Source organism: Eschscholzia californica, unplaced genomic scaffold, assembly GCF_041429995.1.
Source record: "Eschscholzia californica isolate CP2 unplaced genomic scaffold, dmEscCali1.0.p SCAF_4, whole genome shotgun sequence".
In the NCBI taxonomy this organism is placed as follows: domain Eukaryota; kingdom Viridiplantae; phylum Streptophyta; class Magnoliopsida; order Ranunculales; family Papaveraceae; genus Eschscholzia; species Eschscholzia californica.
The window spans coordinates 24,280,384-24,304,133 of NW_028238461.1; the positions used below are offsets into that span (position 1 = coordinate 24,280,384).

General features: G+C 36.7%; 3 protein-coding genes and 1 long non-coding RNA gene across 4 annotated transcripts; 2 read left to right on the top strand and 2 right to left on the bottom strand.

Annotated features, from left to right (window-relative positions):
- The first annotated feature begins 6,790 nt into the window (after nt 1-6,790).
- LOC147543797 (uncharacterized) lies at nt 6,791-7,340 on the top strand. The gene is made up of 3 exons (XR_015223069.1): nt 6,791-6,845; nt 6,985-7,101; nt 7,241-7,340. It is a non-coding gene; the product is annotated as an uncharacterized LOC147543797 (long non-coding RNA).
- A 2,136-nt stretch (nt 7,341-9,476) lies between these two features.
- Nucleotides 9,477-10,193, top strand: LOC147543798 (uncharacterized). Its single transcript, XM_086635512.1, has one exon. The coding sequence runs from the start codon at nt 9,477-9,479 to the stop codon at nt 10,191-10,193; it is 717 nt and encodes a 238-aa protein (XP_086491638.1).
- A 588-nt stretch (nt 10,194-10,781) lies between these two features.
- Nucleotides 10,782-12,114, bottom strand: LOC147543799 (uncharacterized). The gene is made up of 4 exons (XM_086635513.1): nt 11,993-12,114; nt 11,728-11,899; nt 11,292-11,653; nt 10,782-10,965 (listed from the first exon to the last, which is right to left on the bottom strand). Exons 1-4 carry the CDS (start codon nt 12,112-12,114, stop codon nt 10,782-10,784), a joined length of 840 nt encoding a protein of 279 aa, XP_086491639.1.
- An 812-nt stretch (nt 12,115-12,926) lies between these two features.
- On the bottom strand, nt 12,927-16,433 carry LOC147543800 (uncharacterized). Its single transcript, XM_086636406.1, has 4 exons — nt 16,376-16,433; nt 14,705-15,538; nt 14,487-14,624; nt 12,927-14,294 (listed from the first exon to the last, which is right to left on the bottom strand). The coding sequence occupies exons 1-4, from the start codon at nt 16,421-16,423 to the stop codon at nt 13,095-13,097; spliced, it is 2,220 nt and encodes a 739-aa protein (XP_086492532.1). The 5' UTR covers nt 16,424-16,433; the 3' UTR covers nt 12,927-13,094.
- Between the last annotated feature and the right edge of the window lie 7,317 nt (nt 16,434-23,750).

A 23,750-nucleotide genomic window follows, 5' to 3' on the forward strand; every position in this document is an offset into this window, starting at 1 on the left:
CCAAATTAATTTTGAGCTAGAAGAACACAGTAATATGAAATCTGAAGATATGTTCGAACATGATAATGTTCAATTGTCATACGTGCTCTACTTGCCCACTAAGAGGCACACATAAAGTAGGCGAAAAGAATTTCATACCAAAGGAAGTGTGATAAAATCTCACCCCATACACAACATTTTTTACTTTTCCACTCATGATCAAGATATCAATTGATTAAGCCCATGCACTTAGCTTGGTAGTAAAACTATGTCCAGATCACGTAGGCCCGTACAGTCATATGTGCTGCACTTCGTCTACGAAAAAGAAGGGCGGTGGTGGGCCTGTGTGGACCGTCCACGTACAGGCCCCCACCACAAAAGGCTCACCTCTCTTTATTTTATGTTTTTTATTTTCCAGATAATACTTTGGAGCGGAGCCTAGTGAAAAGCTAGCAGACTTCGAAATCCTACTTACATTCACTCTTACAAAGGAGTAGTTACAAAAGAAGAAAACAAATATTTAGACATCGATGTTGTAATGACATAGTCGGTACAAGATTTGGATTGTGAGTGAATTCAAGGAGCCAAAGTTGAAAGTCACACATGACTAGCCTAAAATTACTCTAAAACAAATGGTAGTAGAAAAGAAAATGCTCTAAGTGTGGGAGATAAATGCTCAACTACTAAACTGCATGTTACTTGATGTCCATAATTTGTAAGAAATTTGAAAAAATCTATTCGTGGTCTCCAAATAGCTCCACCCATGAGTGAATGGTACAATGTTCAACTTACATTGTTGTGAGTGAATGGCACAAAAGTCTCCATACTATAATGTACATTTTAATAGTATATATAATGGCAGTTAATATAAGTATAGCATAGAAGACACTATGGACCCGTAAATTCTCTCTCTCTCTCTCTCTCTCTCTCTCTCTCTCTCTCTCTCTCTCTCTCTCTCTCTCTCTCTCTATATATATATATATATATATATATATATATACTCCCTCTCTCTTTATCTTCTTACTCTCTTAATTTTTTTTTGTTCAACTTACTCTCTTAATTCTATCTTTTAAACTCTAATTTTAGATGGTACAGTAAGAAAGAGAGGAAATAATTAATGGTGTGTTTGGTTGCAGGATTCATGAATCCACGGATTCATGAGTCCTTGGGATTCATGAATCCAAATGGTTTCTTTTGGTTTGTTTGGTAACCAACAAGAATTCTAGGATTCTTGATTCCTTCATTTAAAATCCTTTGATTTGTTTGTCTATTATATTTTCATTCTTACAAAATAAAATTCTAATTAAAATAATATCCTTCAAATTCATGAATAATATCCCAAAAACAAAATCTCATCTAAATATTGTCTCTAGGTAACTGAAATTTCATGAAACCTATTTTTTACGGTAACTGAAATTTCATGAGACCTATTTTTTCACGAAAATTTCAAAATTAGTTATTTCTTTCTACAAAATAATTATTTTAAAAATATTATTTTTTTCAAATTATTATTTTTCGAAAATTATTATTTTTTTCAAAATCATAATTTTTTTCAAAAATCATTATTTTTTTCCAAAAATCACTATTTTTTTCAAAAATCATTATTGTTTTTAAAAAACATTATTTTTTCAAAAATCATTATTGTTTATAAAAAACATTATTTTTCAAAAGTCATTATTTTTTTTTCAAAAATCATTATTTTCCAATAATCATTATTTTTTCAAAAATCATTATTTTTTTCAAAAATCACTATTTTTTTCAAAAATCACTATTTTTTTCAAAAATCATTATTTTTGAAGAACAATGATTTTTGAAAAATAATTATTTTGTAGAAAGAATAACTTCAAAAAATATTGTTTTTTGAAAAATAATGATTTTTGAAAAATAATGATTTTTGAAAAAAAAAATGATTTTGAAAAAAATGAATTTGAAAAAATAATGATTTTTGAAGAAAAATAATTTTTGAAAAAAATAATGATTTTTGAAAAAAAATAATGTTTTTTAAAAACAATAATGATTTTTTTAAAAAATAATGATTTTTTAAAAGAATAATGATTTTTGAAAAAAAAATAATGATTGTTGAACAAAATAATTATTTTGTAGAAGAGAAATAAATTTTTGTTGATTTTAAGTTTTAAATTTAGGCTTATTGATCCAAAATCCTAGCAATTCCTAGGGGGTAGGGTGGGATTTTGGTCCAATACATATTTTGGAATTAGGAATCTTTAAGATTCAAGAGTCCTAGGATTCTTGGTAGCCAAACAGACCAAGAATTCAGGATTCCTACCAAATCCCACTTTTGATAGGAATCATACTTAGGAATCCTGCAACCAAACACACCATAAGTCTAATTGGCTAATTTTTCCTTCTAATTTTTTTTCCATGTTAGCTGATAGAGCCCAAATATTTTATCCTCGTCTGAGATTACTTTATTTTTCTTTTTCTTAAATTGCCAAATAGTTCTTCCTTTCAATAAAAACTTCTAAAATCAGAAGTTTTTTTTTATAGAAAAATGTTAAGTAAATGTTAGGCTAATAGTACCTCGCGTAATAAAGCATATGAAACTAACTCCGTACAAATTTAGCACTGGACTCCTAGATTATCAACCATAAAAGTAAATGTTAGGCCTATAGTATCTAGCATAATAAAGCATATGAAACTACCTCCATATGGAAAAAAAAAAACTCAGTGATCAATAAATTATATGAAGAAAATAGGGGAATCAAATAAATCACAACTATATAGATAGTCTTTTAGAAGTTTCTTTATTCAAAGTCTAGTGTGGTTGTTGAACAAGATATTCCTCCATTTTCTCTGTCTAGAAAAAGAAAGGCTGCCCACTCGGTCCAAGATTGCACGCTCCATTATCTACTTCGCTTTCACACACACTCTTCTACAAAAACGGTGCCACTAAATGAATATATTTCTCTCTCCACCCAAGAAAAATTGGCAAAAAGGGAAAAGGGCCGTCCACCGGTCCACCCCATTATGTATTTCACAAATCACAGTGACTAGACTAGGTAAGTTGACCGAAGCAAGCCAGCTCTTCCATACAGGTGTGGATGGTTCAGGTTGATCTATATGAACAGATTTCTGAACAAAATATAGGTCAGCGCTTAAGGGAAAGCTAAATAGTTTCCGGGGTGTGAAATTTTAAAAGAATATACAAGATTTTGAAAATATTCTAGAGAAACATATTTTATAAGGAATATGGTTCAAAAACTCACCTCCCTCCACCTCACCTCCCTCCACCTCAACCCACCTCACTCTCTCTCCACCTCACCTCTCTCTCTCCCCACCATTCTTTATGTCTTCTCCGACTAGGTCGTCAGCTGGAAAATTTTCCGGCCGGCGACCTAAAAAGAAAAAAAAATTCACTCTCTCTCTAGAAACTCCGGCGAAGGGATTTTCCTAGATCAGTCTGTTCTTCAACAGACCGGAACTCCGGCGAAGGGAAATCCCTTCGCCGGAGTTTCTAGAGAGAGAGTGAGTGAATTTTTTTTTATCTTTCTAGATTGCCGGCCGGAAAATTTTCCAGTCGGCGACCTAGTCGGAGAAGACAGAGAGAGAGGTGAGGTGGAGAGAGAGTGAGGTGAGGTGGAGGATTTTTTGTTTCCCTATAACATCTTACAAAATAAATTTGTAAACTAAATTGACCAAATCTTCACACTCCGGAAACTATTTAGCTTTCCCCAAAGCACTGCCCAAAATATATCAGGCCGGAAGTCAACCAAGAAAAAAAAACGAGGAAAATATCCTAAAACAATATCTTTCATATATTTACCTATCTATAAATATCTTGGACTCTTCTTGATGGGTACATCTCTTATTACTCCATCTAATTAGAACACAAAATGTGAAGTGTCTAACTTGAAGAAGAAAATGAAGACGTTTTGACAGAAAAAAAATGAATTCACAGTCGGATTGACGATAAACGAGCTTGTGTGTGAAAGTTGGCTCGGCTGATAGCTCCTTTAATCGGATCAAAATTGTAGTGGCCTCGATTTTGAATCAACTAGTTTTTTTGTTCAACTCCACTTGCCAATGCTTTGTCGGCTGCAATGGGTGACAATTAAGCAAACTTTCCTGCTTACCATTGTTCCGTCAAGTAATGAATTTTTTTTTCTCAAATCCTCCTGTCCTTCATAAACATTGCTTGAATGAACTCTCCAAAAAGGAGTTGAAAACCCAATAGTCTGATATGAAAGATTATAGGTTGTTGTACTTTTCTTCTCTTTCCGTTTCTCGGTGATAATGTTATCTAGAAAATTCAAAAATCTTAATTCGGAGATGAATACGATAACTTGGAAAAGCTAATCAACTAAGAGATTGAAAAGTTGAATCACAACGAAAGGAAATAGTTGGAAATAGCAGAATGGCAGAAGCATACAAAAAACACGAAACATGTTATTAACCTTCTTATGGTACCATCTTAGGGGGGTGTAATCAATCCCGACTTTGGTTGACATTCCTAAGTTTTATGTCCATGTACATTCTCATTGGAAACGGAGAGTCCATGGACTTTCACGGAATCTCATTATCATTTCAATGACATTTATATTGACATTGTATAAAGCTTCATAGTTTCTCATGGACAATTTTCCCTGACATCGATGGACTTTCATGAATTTCATGTAGATGAAAGTGTAATGTATCATTTTTGGTAATTAGATTAATAACCAATATGATATTATTATTATACATTATGACATATTCACATATAAACTATGTTACTATAATATCTTTTTTTGACATGGACTCTAACTCTCTAGGAGTCATTACATTCAACAACCGTATAGATACATCATTTAAAAAACATGAATTGGATAAGTCTGATAACTACCATTCAACAATGCCGACAATTTTTTTAAAAATCTTTCACACAATCTACAAAAGTATAACATATCAAAAGTCATCTCAAGTCATAGGTAGGCTAACGCGTATAAAAATCAGACCAAACCTACATGGGCGGGTTGATCTGATATTATAACCATATTATCATGATACTATTATTACATTTTAGTTATTTTATTTTTATTCTTGAGAGTCATTACATCATTGCATGACATTGATATATCATGAACTGGATGGACTCAATAATTACCATCTCAAAGATATCTTAGACCCTAAGAGATATATAAAGACCCTTATTCATAGATACATGAAATAATATCATTTGTATCTTCAAGTATTTTCAAAGATCGTGGACTCTTTTTAAATGTCAGATCCCGTCTTTCAGGTCACTCGCGTATGTTACTAGTAGGATGATTATGTTAATGTGGTAATACCCTAACTTTGTCTTCTATACTTTTCCACGATTTTCCAATTTGGGGGAAAAAATTTCACGGAAATTTTTGCAAGAAAAGTGGTATAAGGAGGCACAAAACAAAGTTTTTTGGTTTGTTGCCTTGAATTTTACATTTGTCATTAAGTTTATAAATGTGAATTTGACTCCAAAATTTTGTGTTTTCTTTCCCGACTTGTTTATGTTATACAACGTTCTCACACTCATTACCTTTTCAGCTCAGTGCCACACCTTTGAGAATTGAATATTCAGACCTGAGTAAATCTTTGCGTAACAGAAGGTATACTAACTAGGATTTTTGAGGGAGAGGACCAAAATTAGCCCGGTAAATTAGCTTCCGCCCCAGCCCATGTCCGAATTGCGGGAGAGGTCCAAAATGTCAGATCCATCTGACAATTCCTGTTTCTAAGGGTTATTCCCTTCCCGTTTTGCCCTGCCTGCTTCTCCCTTACCTGCCTTAATGGCCGATTGACATGGCAATTAATGAGCCGAAATTGTCAAATCCGGAGCATTAAATGAGGAGAAAATATCTCCAATTTTATTTCCTTCCCTCTCTAATCTGATTTCCTTCCCTTATCTCCCCGCCCAAATCTCTCCTTTATTTTCTTCTTTCTCTCTCTATCCTCTGTTCTCTCTCCTGTAATGGCGCCATTTTTTCATCCAAATTTTTGGGTTGAAATTTTCTGTCCCGCTCAAAATCTATCAACTGTTTCTAGCTCTATTTATAGACAGAAGCTCATCATCTTTTGAAAGACCAACTGTTACTGTTCTTCCACATCAGGTTAGTGATTTTAATGTTCATCATCTTCCTGGCTTGAAGGGAACTCTAGTGTTTTGCCTCACTCATCTTCTGCCATGAATACTCCTTAGACCCAAACAAAAACAAAAATAAAAACAAAAACAAAAACAAAAGCATTTAAACTCATCTTCTAGCCTTGAATGGTATCATTTAATGTTATCATTTTAATGTTCTTAAATCTCATCTTTTAGCCTTCAATGTTATCATTTAATGTTTCTTTTGGTCCACTGCTCTTTAAAGACAAACAGTTAGACACTACATTTCATTCATATTTGTTTTGCTTGACTGTCCCTTTCATGTTTATGCCCTGAATACTCCTTAAACAAGAACAAAAACATTTAAACTCATCTACTTGCATTGAATGAAGTAATTTCAAGTTGATGGATGTACTTCCAAAAGAGGTCACCAAAATGATGAATATTAGGATCCTTTGAACAACTCCTTCGAAACTAATGATTTACTGTAACACTAGTTCATTGCCCACCAATCAAGTACTTCAAGACACCACCCTTAATGAATTTGTATATTTACTAGTCAGTATACAGTTTCCTTTTTGTTTTATAGTTGATTGTACATTTTGTAGTTTCTACTTAGTTATATAGTGTTTGTTCTTGGTCAGTTTTCTGTACATGTTTATATACAGTGGCCAAGTTTACCGTACATTGTTCAGTTCCCGTTTTGCAATATGTCTGTACTTTCGTTTAGTTAACTTTTGCAGGTCGGATTGCATATCTCTAATCTTAACACGTCAACTTTGAATCGGTATATTTTCATTCCTTATACTTTCGTTTTTATTGTTCAACTATACCGTACATTTTCCCGTTCATTATCCGTTACCCCGTTTCCTCTTCGTTGGATAGTTTACAGAACATTCTAAAGTTCCCGACTTTCTCTTATGCAGAATGAACAGAGAAGAAATGTCGTCCCAGTCAAATGAAGAGTCCATTCGTGAACCAGAACGTCAATTCTTCAGTCTCCACCCATCAAGTATCTCAAGATCACCACCCTTAATGAATCGGTATATTTTCATTCCTTATACTTTCGTTTTTATTGTTCAACTATACCGTACATTTTTACGTTTCTTATCCGTTAGCCCGTTCCCTCGTCTTTGGATAGTTTACGGAACATTCTAAAGTTCCCGACATTCTCTTGTGCAGAATGAACAGAGAAGAAATGTCGTCCCAGTGTAATGAAGAGTCCATTCGTGAACCAGAACGTCAATTCTTCAGTCTCCACCCATCAAGTATCTCAAGATCACCACCCATAATGAATCGGTATATTTTCATTCCTTATACTTTCGTTTTTATTGTTCAACTGTAGTGTACATTATTACGTTCCTTGTCCGTTATTTAGTTCCCTCGTGGTTTGATAGTTTACAGAACATTCTAAAGTTCCCGACCGTCTCTTATGCAGAATGAGCAGAGAAGAAATGGCGTCCCAGTCAAATGAAGATTCCATTCGTGAAGCAGATCGTGATTTCTGCAGTCCCTACCCATCAAGTACTTCAAGATCACCACCCTTAATGAATAGGTATATTTATTAGTCAGTATGTAATTCCAGTTGTGCTTTATAGTTGGTTGTACATGTTGTAGTTCCCACGTAGTTATACAAGGTGTGTTGTACTTGGTCAGTTTTCTGTACATGTGTCCTTCACCTCTGTACATGTTCCTTCACCTCTTCACCTTATTCCTGTAATTATTCAGGTTTGAACTTGAATTCTTCCCTTCGAATGCTTCAAATTTGTCAAGATCATCACCCTCAATGAGTACAGAAGCAATGAATCGGTACATTTTCATTCCTTATATTTTCAATTATATTGGTCAAGTATTTTGTACAAATTTAAGTTCCTGAATCCGTTCGCCTGTTTCCTTGTCGTTTGATAGTTGACGGTACATTATTCAGTTCCCTTTTCCTATATATCTATATATTTCGTTAACTTATGCAGGTTGGAATGTGTTTTTGTCATGCCTAATTCTTCAATTGTGCCTCGATCATACACTTCAATGATTCCACAAGAGTTGAATCGGTACGGTACTTGGTGTGTTATACCTTTTTTTACTGGGAGTTGTAAAATGTCTGGTTCCCAATTAAATGTAAGGTTAGTTTTTCCGTTCCTGGTTTTAAACTTTGTGTATTTTTGTAGGTCGCCCAGTGATTTCTTCTTACCCCCGCCTTCTAACCATGGTGATGGTTCCACTGCTCTTGTCAGAAGAGAACCTCTCCGGTCTGAGAGTTGGCCTGAAGTATTCACCCATGAGGGTCAAGAATTTCCTGGCGGTGTGATTGCATTTCGCCAGGCTCTCAGTCGATACTCAATCAAACACGGTTACAATTATGTGTTTGTGAAGAATGACCGCGATCGTGTCACCTGTGTTTGCAAAAGTACAAAATGCAAGTGGAAAATACACGCGGTTGCTCCTCTTAAGTCGAGATCTATGTTTATCCTGAAAGCCTACAACCCCGTTCACACTTGTGAAGACTTCATCACTGGTGTACGGAAACCTCGACTATCGACTGAAGCTGTTAGTTTATTGATTGCAGAAGACATTAGAGAAAACCCTACCAAGAGCACGAAGGATATTGTTAGTTCCTTCAAAAAAGATTATGGTATTAAACTGAGTTACTACTACTCATATCATGCTCGAAATGCGGCAATTTGTATAGGATTTGGTGATGAAGCTGATTCCTATGCAAAACTCTCCTGGTATGTTGATGCTCTGTCACGATCTAATCCTAACAGTCATATCGATCTGGAAGTTGATGAAGAGTCGCATCGTTTTGTAAGAATTTTCATTGCTCTTGGAGCATGCATAGAAGGTTACAAGCATTGTAGACCTCTGATATTTGTTGATGGTACGTTTGCTAAAACAAAGTATAATGGATGTATTCTTGCTGCAGTTGCGAAGAATGGAAACGACGGTAATTATTCTATTTCTCTTGAAACTGTTCCCTGTACATTGTGTAATTGTCAGAAAACCATATAGTTGTCTGTTCATTAGTTAGTTTCCGAGACATGCTTACATTTACAAGAAACAGTAATGTATATACTCAATCATTGTGTTGTACGCAGGTTTTTTCATTCTTGCCTATGCTGTTGTTGATGTAGAAAACGATCACAACTGGCTCTGGTTTTTTGGGAACTTGAAGAAGTGTATAGATATTGGTGAATCACTTACTTTTATGTCTGATAGGCATAACGGTATATTAAATGGTGTTCGGAATGTATTCCCATCGGCCAACCACTCCTACTGCGTGTGGCATTTGCGGAACAACTTGAATTTACGAGTTAGAAATGGTGCCAAGAAGTCAGATTATTTTCAGTCATTGATGTTCAAAGCGGCTCGTGCACTTACTGCCTCGGACTTTAGCAAATACACTGGGGAGATTTGTGTAATGGGTGGGGCTGGAGCTGAAGCTTTTTTGAACTCAGTCGACCCTGTTCATTGGGCAGATGCCTTCTTTCCAGGGAAAAGGTACGGTTTAATTTGCTCTTCCTTGTCTGAGTCCTTCAATTCAAGGATCCGAGACGAGAGAGTTATGCCAATAACAGTCATGCTCGATATGCTGCGAATGAAGATCATGAATATGATGAACGAGAGGCGAGTTGAGTCATCTAGTTGGTGTACTTTCTTATGCCCGAAGGTAGATAAAGAAATGCAACTGCGTTACAAAGTGGCTTGTAGTTGGACGTGCGTCCAGTCCGGTGAAGCTCAATACGAGGTATTGTCTATGCCCTCCCATTCAGTTGATTTGGCGCTACGGACCTGCACTTGTCGCAAGTGGCAAGTAGAAGGCATACCATGTGAGCATGCGATTCTGTGTATAAAAATGAACGGTGGCGATGCCTCTTCATTTTTTGATTCCAATTTCACTACCGAAGCCTATTGTAAGACGTATAGTCATCCTGTTAAGCCTGTACCTACGTTTGATGAGCCTAAATCATATGACCCAGACACGATGATTCTTCCTCCTCTCACAAAGCGACGTCCGGGTAGACCTCGTACCACTCGAATTGAAAGTGCCGGGTATTTTCCCAAAAGACAGAGGGTGTGTGGCAGATGTAATCAACTGACGACCCATAATCGTGCATCTTGTAACGAACCAATATAGTGATGGGTTAGCACTCATGTGGATGATTTTGTTTAGCACTTCTTCAAGTGTCCAGTATTTTGTTAGCACTTCCTTTTGAAATGTAAGTTTCTTTTTGTTGTCTACTGTTGTATGTAGAATACATTTCAAAAAGTTTGATGTCCACCACCAAACGGGCAGTACATTGTAAAACTGACTGTACATTGTAAAACTGGAAGTAGATTATGTAATGCCTTGTACCTGTTATGTAAGTTGTATGTGCATTTGATATTTTCTAAGCATTGAGTACCTTTCACATCTTGTGTCCTTTGGTCGAAATTGTACATAATGAATGAGTCTAAGTTGTACAAGTTTTTACCCTTCAAAAAGTTTGATGTCCACCACCAAACGGGGAGTACATTATAAAACTGACTGTACATTAGAAAACTGGCAGTAGATTATGTAATGCCTTGTACCTGTGATGTAAGTTGTATGTGCATTTGAACATAAACATTGACAGTAAAGTATAAAACTGATAATACAAAACATAATACAAAACAGAAGTATTTTTCAGTACAACAGTAGTTAATAACATTTGTACAACATTTTTTACAATTATCAGCTGTCTTTTTACATCATCTTACTCCAAGCCTTTTGTGACTCCCTTAAAATTTTGTACGTCACCTCCGTTCTCATTCTTCTAGCTCTGTCGCTAAATTGTTCGGGCTGCGTGCAACTGTCTGGCATGCGAAAGTCTTGACTGTGTATGAATATTCTTTCCAGATGCAGCATTACGAAAAGACCGCAGTCCGGTCTGCAGGATAAAAACAAATTTTTCATTATACCAAGTTGTAGCCATTAGAAGAAGTAAAGAAGAGAACAACTCAATGTCTAGAGTACGGTAAGTTATAAAACTGCTAGTGCATTATGTAATGTCTACTGGACAGTAAGTTATGCTTTGTGTGTTTTGGAACAAATCAATTTACAGTAAACTATAAAATTGTCAGTGCATTCTGTAATGTCTAGTGTACAGTAAGGTATGCTTTGGGTGTTTTGGAACAAATCATATTATAGTAAACTCTATAACTGACAGTAAACTACAAAACGGACATTATAAAACTGAAAGTGAATGGGACTTACTCTTTCCCTTGCTGTGGACATTCTTCTTCCCTTAAAAATGGGATCTTTTTCTTCAGTCGTTTTCGTCCGCAGTTCAATTCATTTAACACACCTGCAAGGACTATTGCAAACTCCCTTGCATTCTTGTTGCACGTTTGAGCGAGCTGTCGATCATTGATTAGTGAATTATAGTGTATCCAATCATTTTCATGGAACCTATACACCAGAAGCGTCCAGTGGTAACCATAGTATGCATCATTGGTGTATGGTGTGTTAATTGGAACACACAACACTGAGGTATGGCCTTTGATAAACTGCTCCTTAATTCTGGTCTGCAAATTTGCAGTTATTGTATCGGGGTGCCGTTTCTGGTTGATCAACGTCTGCAAATTACCAATAATACATTTTAAGAAATATTTGACAGTAACACAATACAAAAAGTTCGAAGCAATCTTACGTAGATCAAGGCTGACAAGAATATGATCTCTTTGCTTTTGTTATCTGGCCTGCTGTGGAGGTGGTCTGCAAACCAATCGATGATTTGAGAGTCGCACTCCCTATACATCATTAGATCATCTAACTCTTTTCCAGTTAGACGGTGTTCATTATCTTTCTTCCACACCTCCAGTCTGTACCGTACATTTCAAAATTTACAAGACATTCAATAATGTACGTGACACATTCAAATGTGTAATAAATTAAAATATTTACAAGAAACTTACTTTTTCCAGCCTTTCTGGCAGAACTCTAGCAGTAGAGGTCTTTCTTTCTGAATCACATAAGGCCAAAGCCCACCTATTTTCCAGTTCCCTAAGCTCTCTTTGTCTTCTTTGTTCAAATTCATGGGTTCCACAGCCACAATTTCCTTTCCCTTATCTGCCTTGAAAGTCGCTTTCCGCACACGTGGGTTTTGCTTCACCCTTCTTATAAGAGAGTTCTGAAGAGGCTTTGACCCTGATTCTCCTTTGCTTGCCACCCTCTTTGGAGGGGAAACAGTTTTCTTTAGCACTTCCTGGACTGACTCTTTGCCCATTTTGATTATATCTGCAAAATCAGAATTAGGTGGTGTCTGCAGAATATCGGAAGTATTATGTTTGCTGATCCCCTCTTCTGGTGGTGTCCAAACCACTATTTGTGTGCAGTCAATTCCCAGATCAAAGCTTGGTGGCGTAAGTTGGTTGTTGCTGATTGTACTGCCCTTCTCTTCACTTGCTACATCTATTTAATACAATGTTAGAGCTTAGGTTTGTTAAATATTTTATAATCACTATAATAACATAAACTTCATCTATTTGAAACAAAAATATGCGAATCTTACCTTTTAACAATTGATCTTTTTGTTGTAGTTTGAGTGTTTCCTCTCTTTTATGAATTCTCTGAAGCCAGGAGTCATCGTCGCTCGATAGATTAACGTCCCTGCCCCCAAGGTCATCTCTCTCATCCTCTCCGTCCTCTTTGTATTTCTCTGTTTTTATGTAATCGGGAATTAATATATGTCATTGTTATCCTCAAATTTACTGGTAAAAAAAAAACTGAGGATGCATGGCAAAGTTCCCGATAAGTTTTCTCAATCCCGGTACCCGTTTAGTAACATTTAGTTAAACGATATGCAGAATAACATGAATTAAAGTTCTGTTAAAGTAAACATAAGCTCATAAAAACCTTGACTAAAAGGGAACCACCTAATATGTCATAAAGTACCTTTGTTCAAGCCATTTTAATACGATAACCACTAACACTAAACATGTCATGAAACATCCTATCCTTAACTACTCTTTAGTACTATTTAACTTTGATTGAAATGAGTTTGACTGTAATCGAAAATTAGAGATTGCCTTTTCCTTTGCCGGCATGCTTTTGCTTCTTTGCATGATCCTCTGACTCGGACGATTCATCATCATCATCTGTTTCACTGTCACTGTTTTCTGCTTCACCGTCTTTCACTGTTTCTTCTTCACTTTCAGTCTTGTCTTCATCACTTTCACTACTTTCTTCTCCATTTTTTCCTTTTATTTCAGTTTCCTTCTTACCCTCATCTATCTGCATCTGTTCTTCTTCACTACTATCACTGTCTGTCTCACTCTCACTTTTCTGAATTTTTCCTGCCTTCTTAATCTCTTTTTTCTCCACTACTCTCACTGTCTCTTCTTCTTCACTACTCTCACTGTCACTTTCCTTCTTACCCTCATCTATCTGCATCTGTTCTTCTTCACTACTCTCACTGTCGGTGTCACTCTCACTTATCTGACTTTTTCCGGCCTTAGTAATTTCACTTTTCTCCACTACTCTCACTGTCTCTTCTTCTTCACTACTCTCACTTTCACTTTTCTCCACTACTCTCACTGTCTCTTCTTCTTCACTACTCTCACTGTCACTCTCACTTATCTGACTTTCCCCTGCCTTATTAACCTCTTTTTTCTCTACTCCTCTCACTGCCTCTTCTTCTTCACTACTTTCACTTTCACTATCACTCTTACCTTCCTGGTTCCCCTCATTTTTCTCTATCTCCTCTTCTTCTTCTTCTCCACTCTCACTTTCAGTTTCACTTCCTTCTTTATTCCTCTCCTCATCCTTTCCTGTCTCACTTTTATCCTGACCCTCTTCTTGTTTATCAGTTTCACCACTTTCAGTTGCACTTCTTTCTTGTTCCTTCTCCACTTCTACATTTTCCTGTCCTTTCTCCTGCTCTTCCCTCCCATCACTCTCACTTACATTTTCTTCTCGTTCTTCCTCCCTTGCTGCTTGCCCAGTTTGTTCCCCCTCAGGTTCTAGCTGTTCTTGACTTGGACCCCCTTCATATGTTGCTGTTTCCATTCTATCTTGTGATTGCAGCACATCTGAATAAGCTTTTAAAGCTGAGTCTCTTTCCTCGCATGCTTTTGCCAGCTCCTGTCTCAAAAGAAAGATTTCTCTTTCTTGGTTCTCTATTCTCTTCAACAAATTGGTTAAGCTCTTTGGATTTTCTCCTTCTGACAAAATTCTACTTTCAACATCATTTTCTGGCCAGATTCTTCTTTCATATACCTGCAAGATTTTAAAAAATACATCAGAAAGTAACACAACTTACTGAAAATTAGACAACTGACAAGACATTAGAAAACTGACGCTTAATTACCACACTGACAGCACATTATAAACCTGTTGATACATTAAAACACAGACTGTAAATTTGTTACTACAGTTTATATGTTTCAACTATTAGATGCAGAATTATACCTGGTCCTCAATAAGATTTTGAAGTTTGTCGTCGAATGTCTTATCAATTTCTTGCAGAGACCATCTCACCAATCGAGGCACTTCATCCTTCACCTTGCTTATTCTATCGTAGCATAGAGTATGCTCGCAGAACCAGATCTACTCAGAGATAAAAACAATTACATAACCAATAAAATGTCACTGAATATACCAAGTGTCGTGAAGAAAATAATACTTACAGGAAGGACAATTAGGCATCCAGAAGCTTTGATTGGATCGTGTGGGTGCCAACTGATCCTGTCCATCATGTACGCGTGCACTGCTCTTGCCCACGATACTTTTTTTATTGTTTCCATTGATTCCAAGCAGTTGAGGAAGATCGGGGATATGGAGTAACCAGTACTCGAAGCAAAGAGTAGATTAGCAGATAGGGATAAGATTACCAGCTTAACAATGTCCATATCATCCACATCTACATCGTCTACGGCTTTGTTTAGAGCCTCGGATACCGAGTGACATGTCACATAACCAGGTATTTCTCCGAAATATTTCATACAGAAGTCAATCTGTGGTTGCCTTAATACCTTGGTTTTGGGTATCACATCTTCCATTTCCCCCTCCATTGGCAAGCCCAGGATGAGGGCCACATCCTCTGCTGTCAGTTGAAGCTCTTTGCCTGCAAGTGTGAATCTTTCAGTCTTTGTATTGTAAAGGCTGAGGATTTCGAAGATAGCTTTGTTGGGTCGAACTGGATTTGCCATATCGAGCTTGTTTTCATTGAAGGCTCTCAACAGGTATTTGAAAGGAGTCTCATCCAACAACTCCTTCTGTCTGTCACTCAACTTAAAATAAGTGCTCTTCATTTGGTCCCAAATTTTACGAAGGGACCACTTGTATGCCTTTGAGAGTTTGCTATTCAGTTTGTCGGGTCGATTTTTCATCTCTTTTCCCCCCTGTTCACTTCCCTCTCCTTGAGGTTTTGTTGGCTTCTTTTGTTTCCGTTGAGGACCCTCCGGTTCTTGGGATGCTTTCCTCTTTCCTTTTGTATTCTTCACAATTTTTGGTTCAGCTTCCTGCGGGAACAAAGGAGTTTACAGTAAATTTAAAAACCGACAGTAAACTATAAAACTGACAGTGCATTATGTAATGTATGGTGTACAGTATCATATGCTTTGTGAGTGTTGGAAGAAATCAATTGTCAGTAAACTATAAAACTGACATTGCTTACTGTAATGTATTGTTTATCATATGCTATGCTTTGTGTTTTTTGGAAGAAATCAATTTACAGTAAATTATAAAACTTTCAGTGCATTATGTAATGTATAGTGTACAGTATGCCATGCTTTGCTTGTTTTGAAACATATCAGTTTACAGTAAACTATAAAACTGACAGTGCATTATGTAATGTCTACTGTACAGTAAGGTATGCTTTGTCTTTTTTGGAACAAATAAACTTAGAGTAAACTATAAAACTGACAGTAAACTATCTATTAAGAGTAAACTACAAAACGGACGTTATAAAACTGACTGTGATCTTGACCAAAGCTTTGTGCATGGGAACTAAAAAGTTTCTAGACATCTGGATCATGTACATGAAACTAAAAAAAGGTAGGATGAAGTCAGTGATTTGTGAAAGTTTGTGAAATCTGCAGGTTAATGGGGTGTGAAAACAGAGAAATGAAGTAAGATGCATCAAATCTTTATCTGAATTTCTCTGTTTTCACACCCCATTTACCTGCAGATTTGACAATTCACTGACTTCATCCACCATGGTTACTGTTTCGACCAAAGGACAGTAAAATATTTCAAAGCTTTGTGAAAAAGTAAAACGAAATTGTGCATGGAAACTAAAAAGTTTCTAGATCACTGGATCGTGTACATGAAATTAAAAAGAGTGTGGACTTTTGTACCTTCGTCTTCCCCCTCGGACTACTCCTGGTTGGTTGTTTTTGTTTCATCTTATTTTGTTTCACGGATCTCGACCTTGTGGTTGCTGGCTCTGTAGCGATTTTTTTTGGTGAGGTTGTTTTTGTGATTTTCTTCACCATCTGCAAACAGTAAGGATCCAAGTTAAATTTGTAACAGATTTCGAAGGAATATTTAGGGTTTTTCTTTAGATTTAGGGTTTTTCCCTCAAAAATCCTTTTTCTTTTTGTTAAAGAAAACTTACCTTTTATGAAGAACAACTTGAGTGTTTGAACAACTTGAGTGTTTCGAAGGAATGAAGAACAGCTTCAGATTTCGAAGGGATGAAGAACAGCTTCAGTTTTTGAACTGGTTTTTAGAGAGAGAGAGTGAGCGGTTTCTTTTGGGTAATGGACGAAGAATGAGGAATAATCAGGAGTAATGGAGAGAGAGAGATTGAGCGGTTTCCAAAACTGAAAGGCGTGGGCTCGAGGTAATGACGAAGTGACGTTGGGGTGGAGGAGTCATTCGAAACCTGACTTGACGTCAGACTTTGGCCCAAAAGTTCGTCAATTTCGCGCTTTTTTTTGAATGGCAGATCCGTAATATCAATGAAATCGAAGGTTTTTTAGTTTTCCACTTTCAAGGGGCTGACAATTTGGACCTGATCCATAATTCCGGACTGCCTTGGGCCCGGTCCTCATTCTTCCCATGATTTTGGGCCGTTTGCCCAAGTCCTCTACTAACTAAGCTTACTTACACACCATAATTTGTTTAATCCATTGTAGGAACTGTTTGACAAAACTCTGTTTCAGTATTTCTAGTTGTTTGAGTCAAGAGAGTATGTTGTTGATGTCTGAAATAGAATGGTATTTCATTGATTTATTAAGAGTTGTGTTACAATGAGTATTTATACAAAGTGAGGCAATACACAAGAATGGAAACTACCAAATTTATATTATTTTATACTCTAATTATAAAGATATTATATACTAATTGATATTTCCCCTCACGTTGGAGCGCAGATGTCTTCGAGACCTAACTAGCTTAATGCGTTGGAGAAGATTTGACTGTTGACTGCTTTGGTTAGTATATCTGCTAATTGATCTTCAGACCGGACAAATGACACCTTAATAATATTTGAATCAAGTTTCTCTTTTATGAGGTGTCGATCTACCTCAAAATGTTTGGTTGTGTCATTTTGCACTGGGTTATTTGCAATATCAATTGTAGCTTTACTATCATAATGCAATTCCATAGCTTGTTGGGATTTAAAACCTAGTTCTTTCATCAAATTTCTAATCCATAATAACTCACAAATTCCTTGGGCCATACTCCTGTATTCAAATTCAATACTTGACCTAAATACTACTTTTTGCTTTGTGCTTCGCCAAGTAACCAAATTTCCACCTACAATAGTGAAGTACCCAGATGTAGATCTTCTATCAGTTACATTGTCTGCCCAATCTGCATTTGTGTAACCTTCAAAATCAAAATGACCATGAGAAGAAAACATTAATCCTTCACCAGGGGCTAACTTCAAGTACCTCAAAATTCGAGTTACAGCATCCATGTGTGCCTCATCACTTGGTGCATGCATAAATTGACTTACCACACTTACCACATATGCTATATCAGGTCTAGTATGTGATAAGTAGATCAATTTACCAACTAGACGTTGATATCTATCTTTATTGGTGGGCACTTGGTCCGGTAATAACTCAAGCTTGTGATTCTCCTCCATATGAGTGATTGCTGGCTGACAATCCAACATGCCTGTTTCAGTTAAAATATCAAAGATATATTTTCGTTTTGACAAAAAAAATCTTGTTCCGAGCGGGAGACTTCGATACCCAAAAAATACTTCAAAGCTCCAAGATCTTTCATCTCGAAACTTTTTGTCAAATGATGTTGTAATGCTAGTCTTTCTTCAGTATCATTTCATGTTACTATCATATCATTAACATAAACAACGAGGCAGGTAATCTTGCTATTTTTATGCTTGAAAAATAAAGTATAATCTACATTGCTCTGTTCATATCCAAAAGTTCTCATGCATTTACTAAACCTTCCAAACCACGCTCTTGGAGATTGTTTTAGTCTATACAAAGATTTCTTCAGTTTGCAAACCACATTACTTTTGATAGAATTCTTCTTGCATTCCGGTGGAGGGTCAGTGTAAACTTCTTCTAAATCACCATGTAAGGATGCATTTTTTATGTCAAATTGTTGCGAAGGCCAATTTAAATTTGCTGCTAATGAGATGAGAACTCGAACTATGTTCATCTTAGCCACTGGAACGAATGTTTCAGAATAATCAATACCATGGGTTTGAGTGTAACCCTTGGCTATAAGTCTAGCTTTGTAGCGTTTAATAGTTCCATCTGCTTTATACTTAACTGTATATGTCCATTTGCATTCTACTGTTTGTTTTCCTTCTGTAGGGTGGTCACTTCTCAGATTGAGTTTTCTTGGAGTACCTTCATTTCTTCGTTCATGGCTTGAGTCCACTTCGGGTCCTTCAAAGCTTCCTGCACATTTACTTGGAATAGATACAAAAGACAATTGACATGTAAATGACGCACATGATGGAGACGGTCTATGCATAGATACATAATTAGTTATGGAATATTTTGTGTTCGAGTTGAAATCTGGTTCATATTATTTTTTGGGGATGCTTCTAGTAATTCGAGGAGGTAACTGGTAGCTTGTATTTTCTATGCTTTCTACAATTGAGGAATTATCAGAGGAATCTAGTTCAATTACATGTGGAGGATCAACTAGATCTGCAGGGTCTGATTGGATGAGTGGTGGTGGTACTACATGAAGAGTTGGAGTTGCAATGGTATCTTGTTCAATATTTATTGTAAACTGATCGGAAGCTATCACATCTTTAACTACATAAGGAGTTGGAGTTGCAATAATATCTTGCTCAACGTTTATTGTAGACTAATCGAAAGTTATCACATCTTCAACTATTGCGGTGGCTGAAATAGTGTTGTCAATAGTATCCTCTGCAAATATATAGTTCCCCCCTACAGTGGATACTCATAGTCTCCCCCTGAGAAATAATACTCACTCCCAGAGAAAGTAACATCAACGGTAACATACTTATTCTGGGTAGGTGGATGGCAACAACCATATCCCTTTTGAGTATTCGAATAACCAACAAATATACATTTACGTGCTCCTGGATCAAGCTTAGTTGTTGATGAGGATAAATCTGAGTGTATGCAACCCAACCAAATTTGAGTGGTTCTAAACTTGCTGAAGAAGGAATGTTATGGAATGAAGTCAATGTCTCTAAAGGAGTTTGGTATTGAAGAGTAGTAGATGGTGTTCTTTTTATAAGATACACAGCAGAACAAAGAGCTTCACCCCAAAAATACTGTGGCATGTGGACTGCCAACAAAGAGGCACAAACAACTTCCAAAAGATGTTGATTTTTCCGCTCAGCAACACCATTTTGCGGGGGTGTATTAGCACATGTCGTTTGATGAACAATGCCCATTTGAATCAATAAATTACTCATCTCATTAGAAGTTTACTCTCCACCATTATCGGACCGTAGTGGTCATAATCTTTTTAAATAATTGTGTTTGAACATATTGATGAAACTGTTTGAACTTATCAAAAACTTCACTTTTTTGCTTCAGAAGAAAATTCTATGTCATTCTGGAGCAATCATCAATAAATGTCACAAACCACCTGAAACCGCTAATGGTATGGATTTTAGCCGGACTCCAAACATAAGAGTGAACAATCATAAAAGGCATGGAACTTTTATGTAATCTCAAATGATAAGAAATCCGACGACTTTTAGCGAAAATACAAGTTTCACAATGAAAAACTGATTCTGTAAACTTATAAAAAAGATCTGGAAATAAACGTTTCAAATAACTAAATGATGAGTGCCCCAAACACCTGTGAACAAAATATTTGTGGAACTAATAATAAGTCATAATCAAGATAAGGCACAACCAAGACACGATCAAGACTCAATCATGGAGTGAGAGAAAGAGATCCTTCTCCAAAGACATGAGAAGTAGTTCCATTAGCACTAGTAATATGGGTTTGTCTAGATTATTTAGTGGAATGTAGACCGTCAAAGCGAGATGTCAGGTGGTCAGTAGCACCAGTGTCAATTATCCATGATCTATTACAAGTAAACGAGGGATCGCTTGATATACCTGAAGTAGCTAAAGCCGTAGCACTAGAAGTACTTGCTGGAGATGACCCATCGGTCAATGATTGCGTATTTTTTCACTAGCCATGAGAAAACAAACAGGACGGCTAATAAATCTTTTTTTCTCTTTTTTTATAAGAAGATAACAAAAAAGTAGAGAGAGAAACCCAAGTTAATGGTAGAGAACACAAAAAACTGTGTAAACTAAAAACTGATGGTGTTACCCGATGAAGAAACTGATTGTAAATCACTGATTTGATGATGATATGAGAAGTAGACAGATTTGGTGTTGAATATATATTCAACCGGGACCTAATAATGAGAATGAAGATGACCCGACGAAGAATTCCGGACAACTATTGTAAAGCTTCAAGATTGATGCTCTGATACCATGTCTGAAATAGAATGATATTTCATTGATATATTAAGAGTTGTGTCACAATGACTATTTATACAAAGTGAGACAATATACAAGAATTGAAACTACCAAATTTATATTATTTTACACTCTAATTATAATTATTGGTACAACAAATTGAAAGTGGAACTCCAAAGAGACGATCTCATGCGCGAAGATCATGAGAACCATATCTTCGCTCTCGGCCCAGCGTAATTTAGTTTTTCGTTATTTGCTTTATTTTGATTGAAACCATGTATATACAATTGTGTGTGGTGAAACCAGTAATATTGATAATAAGCTATATTTATCTTCGTTATGTTTTTACATTCTTTGTAACACCTCTTGCTTCATGAGTGCTTTTAATTTTGTAAAATGCCATCAATTCCATTGCATCGTTTTAAATTTTGTAATACGACAAGTAAATTATAGTTGTTTAGCAATCAAACTAGCCGCGAGAACCCTAATTAAGGTGAAACAAGCTAATGTGGGAAAAAGTGTCCACCATCCTCTTCGCGACATAGCACCTAACTTGCCAACTTTCGTAAGATTCCGAAATTGTGGGCAATTAGAAGTCAAGTTGCCAGGAAATTTGAGAGAATCTCTTCTTTGTCCTATTCCATTGCAACATATTTCTAGAAGCTAAAATTTCGTGGCAATTCCACTAAACAATAGAAGGACTTATTAGTAGTGATGTACATAAATGTAATTTACTTTAAGCTAAAGGATAATCTTGTAATTGTAATCTTCTTCATTTCTCTATAAATATAGAAATACCCTAGAAAACAGGGTATCTTGAGTTCTACATTCTATATGGTATCAAGAGCACATTTCTAAAACCTTTCTTCTCCTTGGTTTTCAGTGTCGTCACCTTTGCTTACTCTTCAATGGCTGACTCTACAGTCAACACTTCAGTCCCTTCTGCTCTTACTCCACCTCCTCCTTCCTCCTCCTCCTTTACCCAATCTGTTTCTTCCTTTCCCAATCTCTCTAACATTGCTCATCTTGTCTCTATTAGACTTGATAATACCAACTATCTCTTATGGAAGAGTCAGCTGCTTCCTATCCTTCATTCTCAAAACCTTTTCAAGTTTGTCAATGGCTCCTTTCCCCCTCCACCTGAGTTTCTACCCTCCTCTTCATCTGAAACTTTCTCTGCTTCTTCCATTAATTCTGAGTATCTCTACTGGTATCGCATCGACCAGATGCTTCTTTCATGGCTTAGTATGGGACTCACTTGAAAGAAATTTCTCCTCCATCAACTCTGCTCGTCTCATGAATTTGAAGTTACAACTTCAAACTACCAAAAAAGGTTCCCTCTCTGTCAATGAGTATCTTCTTCGACTCAAATCTATCTCTGATTCTCTTGCTGCTGTTGGACACCCAGTTGCTGATTCAGAACTGGTGTTAGTCATCTTATCTGGTCTTGGTTCAGACTATGAAGGATTTGTTACCTCCATTACCACTCGTCTCACTCCACCTTCCTCCTCTGAGTTACACTCATTGTTGCTTACCCATGAATTTTGGATTGAGCTCCTTCGTACTCAAAATGTTCAACGAGCAGCTCTTCTCTCTCAGCCTACTGCACCTCCTCGACCTCAATCTTTCTCAACTCATAGAGGTAATAGAGGTCGTTCTAATAGAGGAGGTTACAGAGGCTCCTCAAGAGGATATAACTCTAACAGAGGTGGTTATCAGAAATACACCTCTTCAGTTCTTGGTCCTCCTCCTCAACCACTGATTTGTCAATATTGTGGTAAGGCAGGACACTCGGCTCGTCAATGTTACAATCTTCCACATTTCAATGAAATGGCTCAATCCTTCTCTGCTATGGGTTTAGACTTTGTTTCTTCAGATCCCAACTGGTACATTGATTCGGGTGCCTCAATGCATATTTCATATGATGTTGCTTCTACCTCTTCTAGGTCTGAGGTTAATCATCTTGCTCATGTTATGGTGGGTACTGGCAATGTTACTCCTGTATCAGGTATTAAAAACATTATTCTTCCTTTCACTAATTTCTCTCTAAAAAATGTTCTGTTAGTTCCCTCATTCACAAAGAACCTTATCTCTGTCTCTCATCTACTTCGTGATTTTGATTGCCTTGTGGTTTTTCATCGCTCTGGTTTTTATGTTCAGGACATTCCAACAAGGAGGAAACTCCTAGTAGGAACAATTAACAATGGCCTCTTTCAACTCTCACCCAACAAAGCCGATCCTTCTTCAGTTCCAACATCTCTCTTTCTTCACCTCTGTCTTCATCATCCACTGCTACCTCTGAAGTCTGGCACCGCCGTTTAGCTCATCCCCATTTGCAAATTTTCAATTTAATTGTTAAGAGCAATGCTTTACCTTTAAAGAAAGTTGTAATGAACTCAATTAAATGTAGGGTTAATTCCGTTTTGGCCCCCGATTTGTGACCAACTGGCCGTTTTAGCCCCCATAAGTGTCCGGCAGTTCGTTTTGGCCCCAAGGGCTAAATTTTTGACGAAATTATCCTCGGGGGCCAAAACAGAATTATTTGTGAAAAAGGTTAAAAACAAAAAAAAACCACATCACACCTTTCTTTATCATCCACCTCATCTTATCACTCCTCCACCACACCACCTCCTCTCCACCTCACCCTTCTTCTCCGGCAGGATGTTGCCGGCCGGAATAAAAAATTCCGGCCGGCCACTTTTTAAAAAAAAAAAAATTTCTCTCTCTTCTTCATCTCCTTCTTTCTCTCTCTTCTTCATCTCCTTCTTTCTTTCTTCTTCTTTCTTTCTTCTTCTTTCTTTACCTCTCTCTCTCTCTA